Source organism: Brachionichthys hirsutus, unplaced genomic scaffold (genome assembly GCF_040956055.1).
Source record: "Brachionichthys hirsutus isolate HB-005 unplaced genomic scaffold, CSIRO-AGI_Bhir_v1 contig_202, whole genome shotgun sequence".
Classification (NCBI taxonomy): Eukaryota; Metazoa; Chordata; class Actinopteri; order Lophiiformes; family Brachionichthyidae; genus Brachionichthys; species Brachionichthys hirsutus.
Window position 1 is genome coordinate 226002 of NW_027180319.1, and position 22294 is coordinate 248295.

Below are 22294 nucleotides of genomic sequence, written 5' to 3' on the forward strand. Positions count from 1 at the left end.
TTAGCATAACCTGCTAGTAGAACCTTTTGCTCATTGTCCAATGGTTTTGGCAGCTACAGATTGTTTTATGTTAGTCGGCTAGCCATGTTTTTTTTTTTTTAATGATGGCTGACCGAGGCTAACACTTTCATGCCAGCTATTTTTGTTAAAACAATAAATGAAACTGAATGAAGTCCTCTGTAGACGCTTCCGTTGCGTTGTGGCTTTTGTAAATGTGTTTTTCCGGTTATTTTACTCCATTTCCATGTACAGTGTTTCCTAAGCTGCAGCTCCTGCTGCCTGTTAGTTGTATCTTATTGTACTCGGTTGTCTTTAATTTCTGGCATGTAATTATCTAACATGTAACATTAACTGACATCAGTTTATGATGCGATGCCATCTTGCACTTTGACATAAATGATGCATTAATGGAGATACTGAGCTGATTTGTGATAGATACATTTTATCTTTAATACTTTATTCTATATGTAGACTGACAACACTTCTTATCATTATTATATACTTGTTCTTTTAGACTCGGGCTCATGCATGCATGTACAGTCCCGGATGCACACCCCGAAGGCTTCTCTAATGCAAACACCCACAAACTTGTTGTTGTCGGCATGGAGCGGCAAGTAAAATTCTGGCACTCCTCTGTTGGTAGTTTTCACTCATCAGGAATAATTGCTCTAGACTGAAGTCCAAAAAAGAGAGGTTAAGGGCGAGGCTGGTGCTGTGCGTCGCGCAGAGCGTGGGGTGTCATTACGAACCAGGGGATATATTTACAGCTGAGCAGCACTTCACATCATGCACAATCAAAATTTCTGTTGTTTCATGGGTCTGGAATAAAGAGGGGGCCTAGTCAGTCTCGATTCTAGAGGATGTTTAAAAAACACAAAGGCAGGCGAGGTTCTTTTTTACATTTTTTAGCATCCATTAAGTAGTATTGTGTTACATAACCAACCCAAGAGAGACGTCTGTCATGCAGCCAAGATAATTTTATCATCAATGGGATGATTTGGCTTCTGTTTTTCCAATCAAAGAGTGATACATCCTGCAGCGATGGTTGACAGATGTTTTTCACTTAAAATGCCAGCTATTTATTCCTCTATTAAGAGTATTTCCTATTGACACCATTCTGTGTCGTCTACATTGCTCCAGAGGTGGAAGTCGTCATGTCTGAGGAAAGTAGCGTTGGTGCCGAGAGGAAGGAACATGGCCCAGCAGAGGAAGCAGATGTCTCCATGGTAAGCTGTCTCTCTATCAAGCCCTGGTTTGTTCTAAATTAAATGAACATGAGTTATCATTTGCCAAACTTTCAGATGACCCTGAATAACCTTTCAAATAAAGTTGTGAAGCAACTGAGTACTGAGTTCTTTATGAATATATAGTAATCAGTTACTTTTTTATCGTTTGTAAGAATTGTTGCATGACACAAAATTTGTTCCTATAGAATTTTGTCATTCTCAAACAAGTTTTATTTTTTTTTAGTAAAGATATTCAACAAGAAATAAGATGCTGCCTTAGGCATTTCCTGTTCATTTATTGAGATGTCAGACAGGAACTCTCTACTTCATGCTGTGGGAATCGTGTTATGCAGTGGATTTACTGTTTGAACTGAGCACATGGATGCAATCTTGGGTAGAATCTGAAATGTTGCTGACTGACAGATTCCTTAGGAGCCTGGACCGGAGTGGATCTGTTTATTCCTGGGTTGTGGTTGAAGTCAGTGGCTTGCTCTGAGTGCCGGATGTTTCACTCCAAGATTAGAAACGTAGACTGTGAGACTCTAGGGTCGCCAGCAGAGGGCGATGTAGCTCCAAATGCCATCTTTAGGGGTTTTCCTCCCAGTCAGAGGAAAAAAGGCCTATTTTGTGCTTTTGAAATTTCTGTGATGGACAGACAATTGTGAGTCGTGCTTGTGTTGGGCACACTCCATTCCTGAAAGAGATGAGGTGAAGAAATTAATGTATCCTCCGAATGTTCTTGATTTCTATTTACACTGTTTGAAAAATGACATTTGTTGCACATAATATGAAATACGTTTACAAGAACATTAATGGTTATAGTAGGTAATTGTTATTTCAACAGTAATTATAATCTACTGTCTTTTATCAGTGTGAGTGCTGGTGGTGGTTTAGTTGGTCAGAGTGTTGCTGATCCCAAGGATAACAGGAGGGTTAAATTGATGACCGATCAGTGAGGTTACCAAACGGTCAAAGGTATTAACACGAAAAGCACAGAGTGTACAAATCTCCACCGAGCAGCTTGAGTGAATTGAATGCATATTATACAAGATATAATTTTTTGGTTTTTTTAAAAGCCTGCATTATAAGTAAATGCGGAAAATCCAGATTACGACAGTATCTGCAATCTGTGTCCAATCCGGATGAAATTTGGTGGTGAGATGGAGGTCCCCCACCCTACATGAATATTTCCAATTCCATAAACATCGGTCAATAATCAACCAAGATATTGAGGAGCAAAATTTGAAGCTCCATTGACTGCAATGTTACCGGAAATTTTGAAGTGATCCATAATCTCTTTTTGGTGTATCATCACCAAAATGTAATCTATCTGAGAGCAATCTGAGCATGTCAACGAATTTACCTCCACCAAGGAGGTTGTTTTTGCCTGTCTGTTTGTCAGCAGGATTACAGGGAAACTGCCAAATGGATCTTGAAAATCTGAAGATGGGTCTTGTTATAATTTAGATCCCATCACATTTTGAGAAACAAATCTGGATTTTCCAATTTACTTATAATTGGGGCTTTTTCTATCTTCAATTCACTCACCACGAATCAGTCATGTAGGGTCCGTTATGCACCTGCTATGAAATTGCTGCTTTTTATTGCACCTATATCTCAACTTAACTCAGACTTTATTTGTAAAGCACATTTAACCAGTCAATGTTTACCAAAGTGCTGTACAGGTTAAAATAAATGTAAAATATAACAGCAGCAGGGGGGGGGGGGGCAGCTGTCCCAAAAGCTTCGTCACTTTTGGTTTTTAAGATGTTCTTTAGCAGCTGATTGGCTGATTGCAGGTTCAAGGATATACCGTAAAGGAGAACTGTTAAATATTGAAGTAACAGGTCATGCAGAGATTTAAAAACAAAAACAGTTCTAAAAGAGTCAGGCAGAGGCCAGAACAGAAGTGAAATGTTCACGCTTCTTCATGAATGTGAGAAGACGTGCGGTGATATTTTGCACCAGCTACAGGCGACAGCGATTAATTGATGCTAAGGTAAAGGGAAATTAAGTCGTCTCGCCGAGTCAAGACGTAATAAGACATATTGTCTCAGCATCAACATATAAACAATGTCAAACAACAAACAATTGCTCAAAACCACGTGAGGCTGTTGTTCATTTGATTTGATCAGGGCATGCATGGGGAAAAAAGCCTTCCTTGGGGACCACATATTTTAAAACAGTTAAAGATAACAAATGAAAAAGTCATTTGTAGTTAGAAGTACAAATTATGCATACAAGATCTTTAAAATAATAATAATTTGTAACCATATTGGGGAGGTTAGGATGTGATGAATCACATGAGGCAACACATCTGAAATAAAAGCAGGACCAGAGAGTTGCTAACCAATCACAGCTCTGCCCCCTGTGGCGGAACTTGTACGTGATGATGTACAAGCTCTGGCGTAACAGCTTGCCTGATTCTTCTTTCGATGTGGCCACAGGCCAGACTGTCATCTCTGAGAGGTTCAATCGCTCCCAGAAGGCGCCTCACAGGTGGCCGTGATTCTCATCCAGCAGGGGGTGTTCAGCGTCGACGGCGGACACTGACCATTCAATAACATCAACAGAAGAATTCCCAATTCCATATCACAATCCCAACAATGTTGTGTTTGACTGGTTGACTTATAGAATGGGAAAGAGAGACACATTCCCAGCCTTTTTGAGAGAGCGAGAGAGAGAGAGAGAGAAGGAAAATGCACACAGAGGGAGATCAAAGGCGTGACTCAGGCACAGTCATGGGAGAAGTTTGGAGGCGACAGAGGAAAGAAAAGGGAGGGAGGGAAGAAGAGAAGGAGGGAGGAAAGAGGAGAAGGAGGGAGGGAGTTGAGCTGGAGTCTGGTAGAAAGCTGCTTCTGTGGCCAGATGTGAAGCTTAGCAGACATCTTCAGCTCTACTCAGTTGTGTTTTTGTTGTACTTTAACGCTTTGTTCGGTGAATCTGCTCTGGATACTTAAAGGAAAATGTATGAGCGACATAAACGGCGGTACAGCCTCTGTGCCAAGGGAGAGAGAGCCGTAGACGTGGTGTTGATAAAGGTAGGAACCCTATCGGCACACATTAACAGAGTTGCTTGGGATTGTAATGTGTATTGTGCTGCAGTCGTGCACTAATTTAAACGGATGCGGTAAAACAGTTTTTTTTTACCAAAGAGAGAAAATGCAGCAAATAAATAATCTAGAAATTTAAAAAAGTACTATTAAAGTAATAACGGAGTTTAAACACACATCAAGCTACGTATGTTGAGCAGAGTTTGTGCCGAGATTCAGCAGCTTCAGATCTCCAGGGTTTAAAGGCCTGGTCACACTTTTTCCTAAGTTCCCCAGGAAAAGTACTTTCTTGCGTGAAACACAATCATAACTGTCATGAAGTGCTTCAGCGTGCACGGCCAGAGCATTAGTTGTCTGCAGGGAGCGTGTGTTTTGCTGTGTTGCACCCTGGGAGATGATTGCACGGTTGTTGTTCGTGGTCCTCCAGACACAGAGTGCTGATTATTTTGGGGTGGAGTGCGGTTTTTGGATGGACGCTGCATGGGCATTCTGCGTGTGACGCTAACACAGACGCCCACATTCAGTCCGTCTCCGTTAAATAGCTGTGTATGAAATGCGATGAGGGAGTTTAAGGTCGTTGAGGGATTATTTGGTCAGGCTTGTGGGTGCTGACAAAAATTTGCAGAGCAGATGTTCTTATCTCTTCTCTCTAACCTCTCACTTCTATAACCCTTTATGCTTTGTGCTGCATTAAATCTTTCTGGAGAAGATATTTTTTATTTGGTTGTAGGACAGCAGCATATTCCTGTTTTTTTTTTTTAAATCAACACACTTTCAAGAACCTGCTTCCACCAAGGTTTTTGATACTTTAGTTTAGATCAACAGATGCCTCCTCTGGAATGTCTGTAAATCCACAGCTCAAAACATTAGATGAAGTTTCTGGCTGCTTTCATTTGTTCCTTTCTTAGTTCCTGATTATTTTTCTTTGCCCTGCTGCGGCCCTCTTGATTCATCAAATGATCATTCTCCACTTTATAAGTCACATTTTGTGACGTGTGTGGTTGGTCCAACGGTTTTGTGTGGAAATGCAAATCATTTGTTAACTCAATTTGTTTAGTTATTTGAATATGATATGAATGAATCTGACATTACTGACACAGTAAAAATGTAACTTGGTCACTTCTAACACGGTAATGCTGTCAGCGTGGGAATCCAAAACTCCACATCAGATTTTTGGATGCCCCTTACAGCGTGTCGTGGTTACCATCATGCTGGTTGTTACCAACAAGAAGGGAAGGAAAGTGGCATATCTATGTCACCTGTCTTCAGTCTATTCAATTGTCAGTCTCTCCACCGGCTCCTGATATCAGCTTCTATTTTTACCTGAGGGTTGAAATATAAGGGATTATCTTGTATATGTGTGAAAGAAAGTGAGAGAGATATGAGTGTTTGTGTGTGTATGTGTGTGTGTGTGGGGGGGGGGGGGGAAGCAGGTGCCAAACCAACACGTTCCTTTGGCCTCAGATGGAAACAGGAGATTGTCCAAATGACTTCGTTACAACATCCCATCATGTCTCCTGGCCCTAAGCCATAGAACACATCATATCTCCCCTTACCAAGTACACTAGTCGCAAATAAGGCTTTACAATGGCTGGTGCAGTGCAGTGCAGGAACCCTTGGTTCCGAAGAAGCCTGTGTAAATCTTTTTAATTATTGTAACAGTAAGGAAACACCAAATTTGTCTTGCCGTTTTCGTGCATTCCCAGGTCCAGCTGAAGTTATTCCCACCATACGTGTGTGGATAGTCCTAAAAAGATCAAAGCTGGAACAACGTGGGCAGCATCAACCCACAAGCTGAGATTTACAGTCTCAGATGTCCGACAACAATATGGAAATTAAATTAAAAACAGCTATACTATTAGCAAATGAAATAAAATCCATAGTACAAAAAGCTGAATTGCCATTATTTATTTTAACTAACTCACATATTTTATAATCACTGAAACCTGACGGGAACAAGGTCATCAGAAACACTTTGGCTTGTTTTCCACGGTTCGAACAGTCTCTCACTCTGGTTTGGTCAAATAAACCCATCATTTACTCAGGTAAATACAGGGAAAGGAGTGAGAGGGAAGAAAATCACGTGTTTCTGACATTTCATTCTATTCTGTCCACACTGCAAGATGAGGCAGTAGCTTCTATATTATATATATTTATTTAGACAGCTTTCGGTGCTGCACTGGTTTTACATCACAGACGTGTCCGGACCCTCTTCCTCTCTGAAATTGCACTTTTGGTTTTTTCCAGCAGTGGCTGATGATGATAGTTTCTTGCTAGCTTGAAGAAGTCGTTCCAGATCAGGAAAGGGGAAGAGAGTCGTCAAAGTGGCAGAATGCTCCAAACACCTGATTGGAATAATTCAAAGGCAGCAGATGCTTGTATCTGTATACTATTAGTATTTGCCGTTTTTATACCACCAACAGAATCGGCACAGACAGTGTGTGTGTGTGTGTGTGTGTGTGTGTGTGTATGTATGTGTGTGTTTCCAAATATAAAATAGAATCAAAAAGCCTACCCCCTGTATCACTTGGATCATTGTCTGACAAGTGCTGTGCTTGCTTTTGTCCTGTGTGTCTGGCGAGGTGAAATCAGCCCACCCCCGGAGGTGCAACAGAAACCGACCTTGCCCTCTGGTTTGCTGCGACCTCTCCTTGGGAAGCTGCCGTGTATCCCCGGGGATCAAACCGTGTGTACAACATTGTACATACCTGGCTGGAAACAATCATCCTGCCAACCATGGCATCCTCCAGTGCTGTGGAACCTCTCTGGCTGCATGCCTGTTTAGAAAACAGGCAGCAGTCCAAGTCCTGCCTGCCTCGGCACACACACACACACACACACACCAGCCCGCCTTTTTATTTTTAAACCAGATGTGTTTTTACTGGGTACTGCGTAGATTCCCCCGACGCTACAAATATGCACTGGGCTGTTCTGATTCTGGGCTGCCAGCTTTCGCTGGAGGATCTGTTCTTCGGTCCTTGGCTAACTGGCTGGAACAGTCGTTGGCTGGCTGTATAGCTGGCAAACTGGTTAATTGGGTGCCTGCTAACTGGCTGTAACTGTATCCCTTTTGTTTTTTTAATGGGGAAAACGAATGTTCTCACATACTGATCTTCCACTATTTACTTGATTCAAGAATATGATTCTACTCGACTTTAAAATGAATGAAAATTCGGCTTGAATATTATTTTCTGAGAATGTTTTCAGCATTTTTTGCTTTGATTCCACCAAACTTTGCTGTGTTTCTTTGCGCTGATGCCTTGTCTGGTTTATACCCGTCCTTGATGGAGCTTTTTATTTTCCAAGTGGTGGTTTGTTTAGCATTGGGTCCAACGAGTCGTTTGTGAAGCACCCTTGATTGGCGATTTGACTTTTGAGGATTGAGCATCTTTTTGAATATGAGCCACTGTCGTGAAAATTATGCACATCTTGCATAATTTTCTTGCATAAATTATGCACATCTTGCATAATGCCAAGTCTAATTATGAGTTTGGTCAGTCTGATGATTTATCCCTTTGGTTTCCTGACACGGTTTATTCTTTAAGTTGTATCAACTTAACTTTGTGGCACAATGACCATGCACATCTACCTATAGCGCGCGCTGCGGTATATTTACCTTCACAAGTCAATTCATGTATGGATTCACAATGTGCGCTTTTGCAAACTGTGGCACACTTGATAATGTAAGCTCACTCATCCTTTAAACAACCGGCGGTTCTTGTGCCTGTGTGTGTAAACCTCAAACACTTGAAGCTGCTGTTTCCTTTAATTCGGCCTTAATCTGTGCTTCAAACCTTTGATTTTTGTTTGAAGTTCTGCTGTTTTCTGTTGTAAGGTCACGCCATCTAGCCTGCAACACCGGCAATCGACTTCTGAGCAGTTGTGTGTGTATTTCTGTGTGTCTATATGGATGTGTGTGTGTGTGTCTGTGTGTTCAGGCGCCCTCTGTGAGCAGCTAATCTTTCCTCGTCAGCGTGTTTGTTCTCTCTCAGGGAGCTCCATTTGATATCCGAACACAGCTGTGAGAAAAGAGAAAGGCCTGTGTGTGCTGTCTGTGCATGTGTCGGTATGTGTGTGTGTGAGATTTTTTTTTTTGTAGCGTGCATGTAAGAGTTGATGAGTGAGAAAAGGAGCCCAAGTGTTTGTAATGTGTGTGTGCATGCATGAACACGTGTTTGATGGAGGTGCATGTACATAGTGCCAGTTGGTATAGTGCCTGTCCGTTTGTAGGAATGTAAAAGTGGATGGTCACAGCAGTTACTTTCTCACACACACACACACACACACACACACACACACTCCCAGGTCTGGACAATTGAGCTCAGTGTTTGAGGGTCTCGGCAGCCTTGTTGGTCGCGTGCTGTGGGGCAGTTGAGGCTTACCGTAGTTGTTGAGAAGCTGAGCCCAGCACCCTCACCCCACAGCATTCTGGGAGGGTCAACCTCACTGGTTTGTTTTGTCTTGTGCTTTTGAGTACATAAATAGAATCAAAACAGAATTTTATTTTTAAGAAAAGTTAGTAAGTATTTATGATTCAAAGAGTAGAAAGACAAAGAAGTGTGTACATTTATTTGTAGTTAACCAATTAATGCAATTTATGAAAAAAAGACAAATATCTGAAGTGATTATTATCTTTCACTCTCACCAAACCATAGATTTGTGTTGTTGCACTTTGGTTGTTGTGTTAATTAATCTATTGATTATTTATTGTTAATTAATGACCTTTAGGGGAGCCCGAAATCAGATGGGGCCAGGCTAGATTTAACATTTGTATTACAATTTTTCTGCTAAGCTAATGGAAACAGATTTAGTCACTTTTACACTTATGTTTTATTGTGAATTAATACCAAGTTATTTGAGAAGCATTTGGTCATATTTGCATCATCTTGATGGTACAAGAGCAATCAATGATTAATTAAATTTAAATTCATATATACATGTATATATGGTCGATGCAAACCAATTTTAAGCCCATCCAGTGATTTCATTATTGTCGAATTAAATGTTTGAAAAGCATATATCTTAAAATATTGGAATATTTCATTTATGCAAGATAAATACTGTGGATCTGTTTCAGTACACACAAGTCACTCCTAAAACCTACCAACATCAGAAGAGTCTTACCGGGGCTAGTGAAAGGAAGAAATGTACGACTGCTCAGTGGACCAATGTCCACTTTTATACATGAAAGTACATTTTGTATTTGAGTTAATGTCCCAGAGTCTGGATGAACAGTGGATGCCCAGGATCCAAGCTGTGTGAAGTCTCTGAATTTAGTGTTATAAATCTTTTTTTGACTGATTTAATAAAGTACAGTATTCCAATATTTTCAGATATCAGATGAAATATTTTTGTTAGACGTAATCCATAGCTATCAAAATTAAAATGAACAGGCTTAAAATATTTTTTATTTCTGTGTAATGAATCCAATATATTTGAAAACGTCGTTATATTAAAAAAGAATTTATGCATCTGTAAATTTATTTGAGTGAATGAGAAATGAGGCAACTGGGCATGGTTCTGACAACAGTTCTGTGCTGTGTGCTCCTCGAGGGACTGGCTTTGGACGAAGGTGTAAAGGATTTTATTTGGTTGGAAAGTTAAACTCTGCCATTCCTGCAGGATTCTTCAAATAAATCAACTGATCATTTAAAGAATAAGACTTAATTAAATAACTTTTCTGAGATGCTCGGAAATGACGGGTTGTTTACCTATGTTTAACAGTTTGTACAGTTGTCAGTGCTAATAAATGGGCTGCAGCTGTGGTCCGCTGTGCTTCTCGATCCGCTGCCGTCTTATCTCAGCTCAGCTTTTGTGATGTTGGCCTCGTAGATTCATAGATCGATTCATTTTGCTTGGTTGAGAGACGCGTTTCAATCAAAGCTCATCACCAGCATTAACATGTCATTGAGTTCACGTCGGTGTCTCTAGGTCTCTGTAGCCTTACATTCAGAGGCGTCAGTCAGATCTGTGGTGCTTCAGTCAAACCGTCAAAGCTTTTGTATCAGCATTTGAAGAGCGGGGTCCCTGTGGGGTTTTAAGCTAAATCCAGCTTTCTAACTGGCACACACATCCACACACAGCTGTTGTGTAGACATTCAGTCCAGAGAGGAAGCGCAGTGTTGGCAACCGCAGATCTTCGACAGGCTGTGTGTGTCTGAGTGTCTGTGAGAGCGGACTAAGGCTAGATCTTACCCAATACCTTTTCTAGGAGATGGCTGGAGCATAGCCACTAAATCCAACAAATGGTCTTAAGTCTGCTGATGTGGAATAGAGTCTTATCGTTGCCTCCCATCCTGTGTGTCGAGCCACACTTCCTAACTGACAAACTGGTCTGCATCATTATTTCTCTGTGGGTGATGATCACATGTCACTGAGGCTGATTCAGTGTCTTCCTGTTCCACTGCAGATCCACCGAGACAGAGAGGCGTCGTTCCATCAGCCGCACAGCACTCAACACTCAGGTAAGCGTTACTGCTTTTCATTCTCTAACACTTCTACTCAGAGAGGGAAACGATTTCCAATAACTTTAATAAGTGTATTAATATATGGTGCTGTTAGCCATACTTGTAAAAAGTTTGTTTTTTCTTTATGCCCAAAAGCGGGTCATAATTGGCAATAAAGACACCGCAGCATATTTTGGCTCTGGTTGTTGAATACAATATTTGCTTGTGATAGCATGTTGATATTTGGTCAGGAGACTCAATCTGATTCAAGTATCACTGACATAATGCCCTGTAAGAGATCCTCAGGGACTGATAGTTAGGGCTCAAAAAGTCAAAACTTTAGAACATCCACTGGGCTTGATAAAATGCAGGAGGATAGTTGGAGGAATGAAAAACAGCAAATTTAGTAAGTGTAAAGTACGTGGGTGAAAAGTCGAAAGTTGCGTGTCAAGTTTTTGACCATTAATAGAGCTGCATAGTTTAGATGTGTGGTGATGCGGCTTTATTTTCTAACGGCATACACACAGGGATCGATCTCCCTGCGTGCTACATAAGGCCCTTATTGTTCAGGCTATTTCACTTGACCTTATTTTTGCATGTGACCCTGCAACTTCCAAATTAAAATGAGCCTCCGTGTCTCATGGTATCAGCAGAATGGGATCTGGCATTTAGCTCAGCAGCTGTGGGAGTTGCTCATGGTGGTCATATTACTCATCTCAGTGTATCTCTTAATTTAATAACCAATTTGTTCTGGTAGCAAGAATCCAAACCCAGCAGCTTTTTAAAGTGGTACTTTGAGTTAAAGGTGAAGCATAATATCCTCGCAGTGGAAATGCTAATGTTTCACAGGCTGTCTGAGTTTGGCGTCTTCCTATTTCTAGTGCCACACTGCTAGTGTGGCTAAAAACAGCACTGGTTAACGTGTCATTGCACCGAACTGTGGACTGTGACTATTGTAGGTGTAGTTCTGTCAGTATGTGAAGAATGACTGCAAGAGAATTCTCCATATGGAAAATGCATAGATGTTTATAAAATAAGTATCTGTCTGTATGTGTGTGTTTGTATGTATATATATCAGAAGTATTATTATTAGTAAACCAGTCTGAAGACAGATCAACATAACGAGGCAGAAAACAGGCTGTGCTTTATCTTTGCTGGAAAAGAGATGAATCAACAGTCTGAGAAAGAAAGAGAAGGATTTTGATTTGGTGAGGAAATACAGAATGAACAATGGGAAAGAGAATAATAATGAAACAGTTATTTAGTGAAACTGCAATAAATTGTAGGATTGAGTAAGGGTGGGATTTCCTCTTTTGTGGAAAAACCGCTTTCTCTTTCACTATTCTAATCCAAGTCCTTCAGTCTTTAAGAAAAAGAGGGACATAAACATGTTGCTAAAGTGAGAGCTGATCAGAAGAAACAAAGTTCTCTGGTACAGTTTTTGATGTAAGAGTCATGCAGTCTTTAAAGGCAGCTAACCAGTCAGAGGGTGGACAGCATTCAAGCTACTGGTTGTTGTAGAAAAACACGTCTTAGCATGTTGTATGACACATCACGAAAACAATTTAGCAGATGACCGGGAGGAAGCGTGTACAGTGGAAACATGAGTGGTCTGAGGATGGACCCAGTGTGGGACTCCACAGAGCAGTGCAGCAGAGGAGGATATGTGAATGCAGATAATATAATGCATTTTAAAATGTCTGTCAGTGAAATATGACTCAACTGTTCTTAGAGTATAGGAAATGCTGACCCAGACATGTCTGCTGTCAGGTTTATTGAGACTAGTGAATAAATGATTGTCTATGCCTGAGAATGTTGGCGGTCACTCAATGTAAAGCATGTTTCTTTCACAATATTTTAAAATGAACCCCTAATCGAAATGCTGTCACCTGCAATTTTACGTTTTGCGGGTGTGTAACATTATTATTATTCTTGACATCCCACAGTTGGACTTTTTCTGCATCCTCTAAATTTAAATATTTCTGAATCACCAGATGTGGAAAGTGACTTTGATTCAGATCAGGTTTTGATATTTGTTGAATCTCATGGTGGATATCATTATGTAATTTTTGGTCAGGCATTATCAATATCCATAAAGTTAGAGGCAAACAGCTTGTAACTGAACCAATCCCACAATGGTCAAGAATCATTTACAAAATATTTTCTCCAGATGACGAGCCAGCTCTCCACCACTATCTACAGGACTGTTTCTTTCACCATACCCCTAACTTGGGAAAAAAATGGCCATCGGTGGCCCTTTCATCTGTTGTCTATGTGTGTGTGTGTGTCTGTGTGTGTTTGTGTTTGAGGTGGGTCACTCTGTTTGAAAGGGATAGTATAAGACAGCTGTCAAAGCTCACAGTCTCCTGCTACTGTTTGGTGGACAGGTGTGATGGTGTGGAATCTGAGAAAAATTCCCGGCATCCACTTTTGTCACCACTACTTTATTATCTCAGCCAGCGTTTTATAGAGCAGCTACTTTAGATGGCGTGAGTCGACCGACTGTATGAGGCTCTGTGTGTGACTTTAATTTACTCTTGCTCAGTGATTATGTAACAGATACAAGGACCTGTCGTTCCTGCCCTGCGAATATCATGCTGGTCATAATTTCTGTATAAACGCTTAAACTGCTGATACTGCTGATTAACCTGACAAAGGTCAGGTTAATTTAATATTGCTAGTTTTATTTATCGATGTATTGTTGCCCATTATAAGCTCTGTGCCCCACTGTTGAGATGCAAGTTTTTCTGAGTCACATATTTGCAGCTTTTGGTTGATCTTCTTGGGTTAAGGTTGTGTTAATTAGTGAAATGAACTAGTGTAGTATGTAAAAGCACGTGAATATTAACAAGTCTTTCACTGCAGCTGACAGTTCCCACTGCATGCTGTCGCATGTCTTCATTGCCATCTTTGATTATTTATTGTCGATATTTTCAAGTAGAGATCAGGTCCTTCTTAATAGGAACTTCCTCTGATTCATATTCAGTAGGGAAATTGTTCCTGAGGAACAAAGAATAACTTCTGCTTTTTTGTGTGGTGAAAATAGACTTCAGAAATGATGCAAAATAACATTCTCAGGAAGTTATCTCATCCAGCGGCATCTGGTTAAAGAAAGCTGATTTCTATGCATGTACACTGTATTAAGCTGCCGTCTTCCGCTCTTAGATTGACGTCCCTATATATTCAAAAAAGAGAATGAAAAGTACAAATGAAAGGCATTTCATAGGATTTGCAATGGCATGTTTGAACCCCGGAATGGCTCGTGGTGAGTTGCTATGATCAAATAGTCCTGGGATGTGACAGATAATACTGAACTGAGGTCTTAGGTCAAGTGTTTACAGTGGGAGCGATGTTGTAAAATTGTTTTTGTAGCTTAAACATTTTATTTTCTGGCTGTGATTCAAGTGGGAAAGTGGTGACTTATGATGCACTAACATGCTGCACAATATCTCTGCAACGGTTCAACCGTGTGAAACAATCATTCATAGTTTAAAAGACAAAACGCTGCAGAATGTCCAGTGGGTCCTATGATGATGATGACTAGTGATGTGTGTGGTGAAAGCTGGTTTAAAACATTTTGTCTCCAGCACTGCACCCTGAAAACACAAACATCCATTGTTTGCCTTTGCAGTGTCAGTCAGGACAGTCGGCTATTGATCCACACAGATTTTCACACCTCCTCAGATTCCCAGGAGTCTTTTCGCTGACGTCTAACAGATGTCCTTATGTTTTAGAGGAGGGATGGAAAAATAGAAACAATATATATAAATATTTCTGGTAGCTCAAGTTTGACCGTTTCTGTGTAACATTGCGCCCCCCCCCTCGGTCTTATTTAAAGGTTAATGTGTTTTGTTGTGTCTTTTAGGATCCTCTCAGTCCTCAGCATCACCCCGTTTGCCCAGCAGAACCGGAAGTGGCACCAGCCGCCCCTCCACTGCTCACAGAGACTCTGGCAGCGACATAGAGAGCTTCTTGAACGCAGAGCCAGGATATGACGGCATTTTCAGAAAGGTCGGACTCTGTTCTTTACCTTTTCCACAAAATATACCTCCTGAAAATTGTCCTCTCATATAAGCCACTTTTCATGATTAGAGCGGAGATGTGGTTTGAATACTTGCATTGCACACGAATAACTGGAGGTAGAAAATAACTAGAAAAAGCACTAAAGTAAAATGAAAAAAAAATCAATGAAGCATAAACCCATTTCTTCTATACACACACATTTCATAATGCAAATTGCCTTGGTTTTGAATCCCCCCACCCACCTCAGCTAGTCCTGCGGGTATTATACAGTATATGAAGCAGTTATCTTGTCAGCCTGTGGTTGGCTTTTTATCTGTAAGTAGTCAAAAGCTGACACTCCAAACAACTACGAAGCATTAATTCAACAGTATCGTTTCAGTATCTTGTACCAAGGCAGTGGGGCCTTGGTACAAGATACTGAAACATGAAATACTCCATTCCGATTACATATGACAACAGAAGCATTGTCTAAAGTCATAGAATAATTGAAATACATGAGAGTTGAAGATTCCTCATCTTTCTTGTTCCAGACAGGTGGACTCACATTACACCGCAGTCACATCACATGGGATTTGAACGTATAGACTCCAACACATAAACTCCTGCATCCTGTCACTCCCAGAGGAAACAGTGCGTGTCGCATAAAGCAACGCTTTCATTCCCTGGTTCTCCAACAGAAGCAGCTCTATGCTCAGCTCTCGCACTGCAGCTGCCAGCACAATAGGCCCAGTTAAAGCTCACACCTCCAAATTAGCTCTAAATGGACTCTACAATACTTGTGTGTGTGTGTGTGTGTGTGTGTGTGTGTGTGTGTGTGTGTGCATGTGTGCATGCAAGAGCTCTTTCCCACCAGACTCAGGCCAAAGAGAATACACCAATGCGATTTGTTTCCGTGATGTCACAAACTCATTGCTTGAACAGAATAACAGAGCGCAGGTCAGGATGGTGCAAGGAACAAAGTCGGACAAAGATTAGCATTTTCTCATTGACAAAAATGCTGATAATGATTTTGCACAAACTATATGATGTGTCCTTGTTAACTACTAACTTATTATTCTCATCAGTGGAGAACTAAAAAAAACCTTTACGTAGCAAAGTTTGGCTTTCGCAAGGTTGCCGTCATTTACGGGTGTTGTTCTTAATGTCAGCACCGCTATAACGTGGCTCCGGCTCATTATCCCTAAGCCTTGTCATTTGCTCCTCATTATATCCCATTCCTGTGGCTTAAATAGCTCTCTAGCATTCTCTTAATTCATCACATGCTTCAGTGAGGAAAGGCTGATGTATGAACAATGTGACCTCATGTAATCAACAGTAATTTGAGAGACATCTGTTCAATTCTGTTTTATTTTAATGCTATTCTGTTCCATTATTGTCCTCGGCTTTATGTGTGATATAACAGTGACAATGGTCTGCAGACATATTCAAGGCAGTCCTCTGTGGCCTTTGTTACTTCATAGAGAAATCAACGCACCAGGATGGGACTGAAGTTCATGTTTAGTTTTTCTGCTGAAGTGTTAATTGATTAAATGTAGGATGGAAGTAAAAAGGCTATTTTTCCACACGGTTCCTTAAAAAAATACATCTGTGAATATTTCATTACAGCGGAGCAATTTTTTAATTAATTGATCAATTCTTGTGGTTCATGATTAACACTTTTTAGTGGTTTCATTTTCAAAAAATGCTTTTAAATGATAATATTATGTTTGCTGAATGTCTGCAGAATGAGGAAGCAGTAACGGGAGGAGACAGTACCAGCGAGGTGTCCGTCTCCTGTTCCTCCACAGACGACACAGTCAGTGTCGGCCCATCCAGCTCCAGTCCCGAGGGCAGCCAGGGCCCGGAATGTAGCTGGAGCCCAGAGGAGGGTATCCGGACTGCGGCTCCTGGTGCTGCAGGACTGGACAGTGGTGAAGGGGGAGGAGGTGCAGCAAGAGAAGCTGAAGAAGCCAAAGACCGAGTGACAGAGGTGCCACGGAGGTCTTGTCTCCTCCGGAACAGCATTCGCTCCCTGTCGCCTCTTCGTCGCCACAGCTGGGGGCCGGGAAAGAACAACATAGGAGACGCGGAGATGAACCAGCGGAGGTGAGACTGGAAAAGGATACTAGATTATACTTCAGAATTATGGATACTTTCATTAATTGGCAAAAAGGAATGCCGTTCTTTTGTCCTTGGCGTTACGTGCGGTTTTCAGTAGATGCAGATGTCAGGTTTGTTAGAGCTTGATGTTAATCTGTTAGTGTTGAGTGTTTCCTTTTCTTGCCATTGGTAGCGTGACTCTCCATATCACAAATCATCTAACCCAATATCCATCACTTCATTTCTGTCTCATCCATCACCTCCAGTTCCACCTGTAGCCCTCGTGAGAGGAAGCCGGTATTTCACAGGAGAAGGTACTAATGAGTCACATTTACCAGTTTTGCATTGAGTGCAGCTTTTGTCTGGTCCCCTGCCTTGCCCTATGCATGCTGAACTACCGCTGCACTGTGCTGCATCCCTGCATGAGAATGGCCTGAAAAATGTTGCTTCCTCTTCCCTCATCAGGATGTGTGTGGGGCAAATAGATGACTGAGGCACAGCGGGGGGTTGTATTACAGTGGTAACATCTCCAGGAGGGAGTTCAGTGCTGCAGGTTTAGAGGGCCGTGTTGCCTGTAGATTGAGAATGTTGTTCTTTCTTTGTGCAATCAGCTTTTTTATGGGATTTTTCCACACTGTAAAGACATTAGATGAGTTTTGAATTCAGTGATTACATTGATAAATAATATGGATCAAGATGGGAAATTTGATTAGTTAAAATAAAACTTGGTCAGTAAGCTCTGGCAGATGAGATGCTTTTAATGAGCTCAAATAAACCGTAACATTTAATGTTCCTGTGCTTAAAATGACTTCGGCATATCAGATACCACATATGATGATGGCTGATGTGTCATGATTTACCGTTACCATGCAGATACATGAACATCATTGCTATTGTAACTTCAGTTTTCCACAATAGCCGTGCAGTGAAAATGTCATTGTGGCATTCATGCTGCATCTTTATCTCTGATTAGCTAATCAGGGCTAATAACATCAACCCACCTCCGCATCTGTCATGCTCTGATTAATATACCATATTCACCTCCTCTCTATCCTTGCCGTTGTTACTCTGCCATACATTCCCTTTTCTCAGTCTCCATTCTTCCTCCAGACTAACCCATCCACCCTGCTCTTTGTTAGCATCAGCTGGTGCCCCCCCGATACTCCCCACAGCCACGGTGTGGGAGTAGTTGGTTCCCTCAGGTACAGTTTGTCTCTGAGTGTGTGCTTACATTCTGACCTACATCGAGTAAGGCATTTTTACATGCTGTTTGATTTGCATTTTTGCTATTTGATGCCATATATGCCTGTAAGCATGTGAATGTATGAATGTCCCTGCGGGTCAGTCAGTCATTTCCCACAGTAGGAAGCTGCAGCAGCTGCTGGCGCTATTTGTGTTTCAGTAATTATGATATTTTTGGCTCTGTTGCATCATATGCAATAATGCTGGCAGGATGCAGGCATTAGTATGGTAGATAGATACCATAGTACTGGAGTGCTGCCCCCCCTGTTAGTCACTGATAATCCCCAAGTGATGATTCTCTTTTAGTCCGGTTTAGGTTCTAGTGATGCTTGACTGATGATTGACTGATGATTGGCTGGATAAGGCAGCGCCATGCAAAGAAAGGGGCTCGAGATAAGAGAGATTTACCGCTGCAGCTGTGTCTTTCACTGAGTCTGTCCTGCAGAGGATAGAGCTGCCGCCCTGTGTTATAGCTCATCCTGAAATGTGGCTGTAGTTTTCCTCCATGATCACTGCATTGGATTTTTCAAGGCTTCTTATTTGCAGTCATAGATCGATGTAATTGGGTTTGTAAATCACAGCCGCAGAGCTCTCCATGCCGATGCTGATGTTGGAAGTCATTTACAACTGCTTCAGCTGTAAATCTGCTCTGGACCCCAGTGATAACTCAGCTAGCTAAACACTGTGTGGGACCAGCTTTGCGTGTGTGTGGCAACAGGTGCACGTGTGCATGTCTGTGTGTGCTTGTGTTTGAAGCAGCACCGGCTGTGTGTCACAGGAAGCTGTGATGAATATTCCAGAGAGACTAGTGGAATATAAGTATACAGCGCAGCCATTCCTTCTTTTGGGTCACCTCTGATTTCTGTTTTTCCATACAGCTACAGCCTCGAAGGGCTCAGTAGGGCTCAGGAAGAGCTGAGGAGCCCCACCACCCAGGTGCCCCAAATCTTGGAGCCGCCAGCAATGCCCCGGAAGGACAGCGATCACAAGGGCTCCCTGGTTTCTCTGACAGAGGAGCAGGATGACCTTGAGGAGCACAGCAGAATGCATGACCTGGTCAGCTGACACACTTAACCTTGGTCCGTTAGATGCCGTGTTTTTACACTGCCACACCGTCGGCTCCATAAGATCCTCCAAAACATTGCCAGCCCAAAAATCAAAACTTATTATGAACTCGCATTCACAACTACACTTTGATTGTTTTTGTCCTTATTTTCCATTAAGTAGCTGGTTATGTTATTATCCTGTTTTAACATCCTTGTTTTTGACATTGTTTGGCACCTTGATTGATTCAGTCTTGTCTCTCTGTCTTCAGAAATCAAGAAGATATCGACCTCTGAGGAACACTTGCCCCCCCATGACCCTGCCACTCACCAAGTCTGTATCTATGCTTGCCATTAGCCAGAGGGACATCGATGGTGAGTTGGGAGGCTGCCTTCCTGTTTTCTGCTCTTTTATTCATTGTCGCTGTTTTTTAATTTTATTAGTATTATCTTACTTCAATGTCATAAGTCAGCATCATGAGTCAATGATTTTGAAATCTAGAAGTTTAAGTGTACTTCACATGCTCAAGGCATTATAGGCTCTGAGTAGAATTTCAACTTTACTAAAGTAACTCAAAAAGTAGATTGTTTACTTTTGTTTTCCTGGAATCACAGATGGTTGTTTACAAAAAAAACGATTCTGTCCGTTCTTCATGAGCCTGACACCGATGGTCCTCTGTAGCTCACTTATTTGCGTAATGCCTATCTGTCTGTGTGGGAGTCTTCAGACTGTATTTGACCTGTCTGACCTTTTGATATATTTTACTGCAAGAGAGGAGCAATGAGAGGTTACAACTGTTAAGCATGGTGGTTTGGTGACCTCATATGACTCCATCATGGCTCCACCCACCATCAACTTCAGCAGAGGTCTGATTGGTCAAAACAAATTGGAACACACCGTGTAGGCGGGCAGGGTCTTTCAAAGATCGATGCCAATATAGGGAGTGTAGGATTTTCTTCACCATCCTTACTGTCATTCTAAAGGTTCTTAAGTCAATTCTTGCTGTGGTTCTTCCCTTCTGCTCCTTCCAGCAGTGGGACGCCTGAGACGTAAGAGGCGCATTTCCTTCTCTTTCAGCTTTTCCCCAATCCTCACCAAATCTAAGTCTCAATTCAGTTATGGCGACTCTTTGTCTAGTGATAATGATGATGATGATAACTTGAGTAAGTAATGTAGTGTAAATTTAGCTACATTTGAACATAGCTGTGATGTTAGAAAAAAAACAAAAGCCAATAGCTGTTCCTGTTCTCCTGGATCGCCCCAGAATGAGTGTCACCCGAAGCCGTTACTATTCACTATGTGAACATTAAAGTAATGATACCGCTGTCCTCACAGGGTGAGGAGTTGGGTGGGTGAAGGAAATCCTTTGAGCTGGAGAACATTTACATCGTAGACAGTGTGACAGTGTTTATTGTAGGTGTTCTGTCCAGAGTCGCCTGTTTACTGTCTGTGTGCGCAAATAAGGCTGGCAGGAACCGCGATGTGCATCTAGGAAACACGGCGGTCTGAGTGCATCTATGGTCTGTCCTTGTGCGCAACAACAATAGCATGGCATTTTCAAAAGTTTGCCTTTTCAGCCCTAAAAAACAGCATCCTCCCTTTTTGGCTGAAATGTGTGTTGTGTGAACGACCTACAGACACTCTGAGACGTTACACAACATTTACACAGCCAAATCGCTGCACACTGCTGAACTGTAAGCTTTCAACTTCATTACAGTAAGATCCTTGCGTGTTCTCGTAGATGAAGTCAAGACTGAGTGGTACTAACTTATATTACATCATGTGTTCTATTGGATATCCTTAAGCATTTCCCATATACTGTACATGTGGCCTCAGTATTTTGTCATTTTACACTCGGTGAGTACATTCATACAGTTTATGTTTATCCAGTAACAGAAATAAAAACACACTCCAACACAAATAGAGGCTGAAAGGTGATGAAGCACCAAAGTTCAGCTGCGACAAACATGAAGGAGACACTAATTACTGCTGATGTGACGCTACTTGCAGTGTGAAAGTGCAATTAGACTGCGCTTGCATCAAACACATCTCACCCAGGCAGCAAGCTTTGTATTAATAATTCTTATAAATTGTTTGTTCCTCCTATCCCCTACCCAACTGAACATTTAGACAGCCTCTGCTTAGATTAGTCTTTGAAAGAGGGGAAAAAAGAGTAGCCATAAACGGTAGATGTGAAACGTGGAAACCCCTTTCTTTTCCTCCCGATAAATATGAGTCTGTGAGATACTTTCATTGGTGATTGTCTCCCAGTCTTTGCTCTTCCTGATCCCATTCTGCGTTTGACTGTGTCGGAATGTTGGGTTGAAATAATTGTTTAGGAGGAGGTAGGCTCGTTTCCCAGAAATGATGCATGCTTTTTTTTAACTGTTACCAAATAAATAGACTCGGTATTTATTTGGCCAAGTACAGTTTATCCTTTCCATTATGCTTCAACTATTCTATTCTATTCTATTCTAGCCTGTTCTGTTCTGCTTAGTCAAGTCAGTCATTAAGTCTTTGAGAGGAAACCCAATGTGCTGGTCGAGCTTTTATCAAATCAAGCTAGAAATATTGTTGCTGTGTGAATAGCAAAATGCAGAATCAATTAACTACGAGAAGTTATTTTTGAAAGAAAAATGTACTGGATATTGAAATGCATGCCATGAATTACACGTGTATGCTGCAACACTTTCTTTTGTGCCAGTATCACAGCAGCCTGTATTGCAATTGACCTGAAAGCGGTACATCAGCTCTCCTGCCGGTCCGTATCAGTGCCAGAGTCAATTTGATTTTGGCTTCAACACAGCTTCTGTTAGGCACGTAATGTTAAATACCTTGCTAAAAGGTAACTGTTGAAGGAGAGGAAGCCATGGATTATTCAATTTTCTGCCCAATTTGTCCAACTGGGCCTGAAACTGTCAATTCGTTGTGCATGCTGCAGGGTCAGAGAGGTCATTAGTTTACTGTATCAAGGGAGAAATATTATAACATGCTGGTTCCCAGCTTCAGATAGAGCCAGGAAGGAGACTCATCACCAGAGATGGAAAATGCATACATAAAAACCTGAATCTTGTTGTCTTATTTCTTTCCAGGTATGAGGTCATTTTCCAGCACCTCAGGGTCAGTAGCATACAGGTTAGTCCACATCGGCACATGCATAGAACAGCAAAATAGGCTGTTT

The 22294-nt window shown here is 41.5% G+C and overlaps 1 protein-coding gene across 1 annotated transcript in view; it reads left to right on the forward strand.

The window, feature by feature from the left end:
- The first annotated feature begins 1140 nt into the window (after positions 1 to 1140).
- LOC137912622 (A-kinase anchor protein 13-like) overlaps positions 1141 to 22294 on the forward strand; it is a 45091-nt gene continuing 23937 nt past the window's right edge. The window contains exons 1-8 of the mRNA XM_068756759.1: positions 1141 to 1226; positions 10689 to 10743; positions 14591 to 14736; positions 16472 to 16833; positions 17094 to 17141; positions 18948 to 19125; positions 19385 to 19487; positions 22206 to 22248. Coding sequence (XP_068612860.1) covers positions 1155 to 1226; positions 10689 to 10743; positions 14591 to 14736; positions 16472 to 16833; positions 17094 to 17141; positions 18948 to 19125; positions 19385 to 19487; positions 22206 to 22248 — 1007 coding nt within the window. The 5' untranslated portion in view covers positions 1141 to 1154. The remainder of the gene's footprint in view (positions 1227 to 10688; positions 10744 to 14590; positions 14737 to 16471; positions 16834 to 17093; positions 17142 to 18947; positions 19126 to 19384; positions 19488 to 22205; positions 22249 to 22294) is intronic.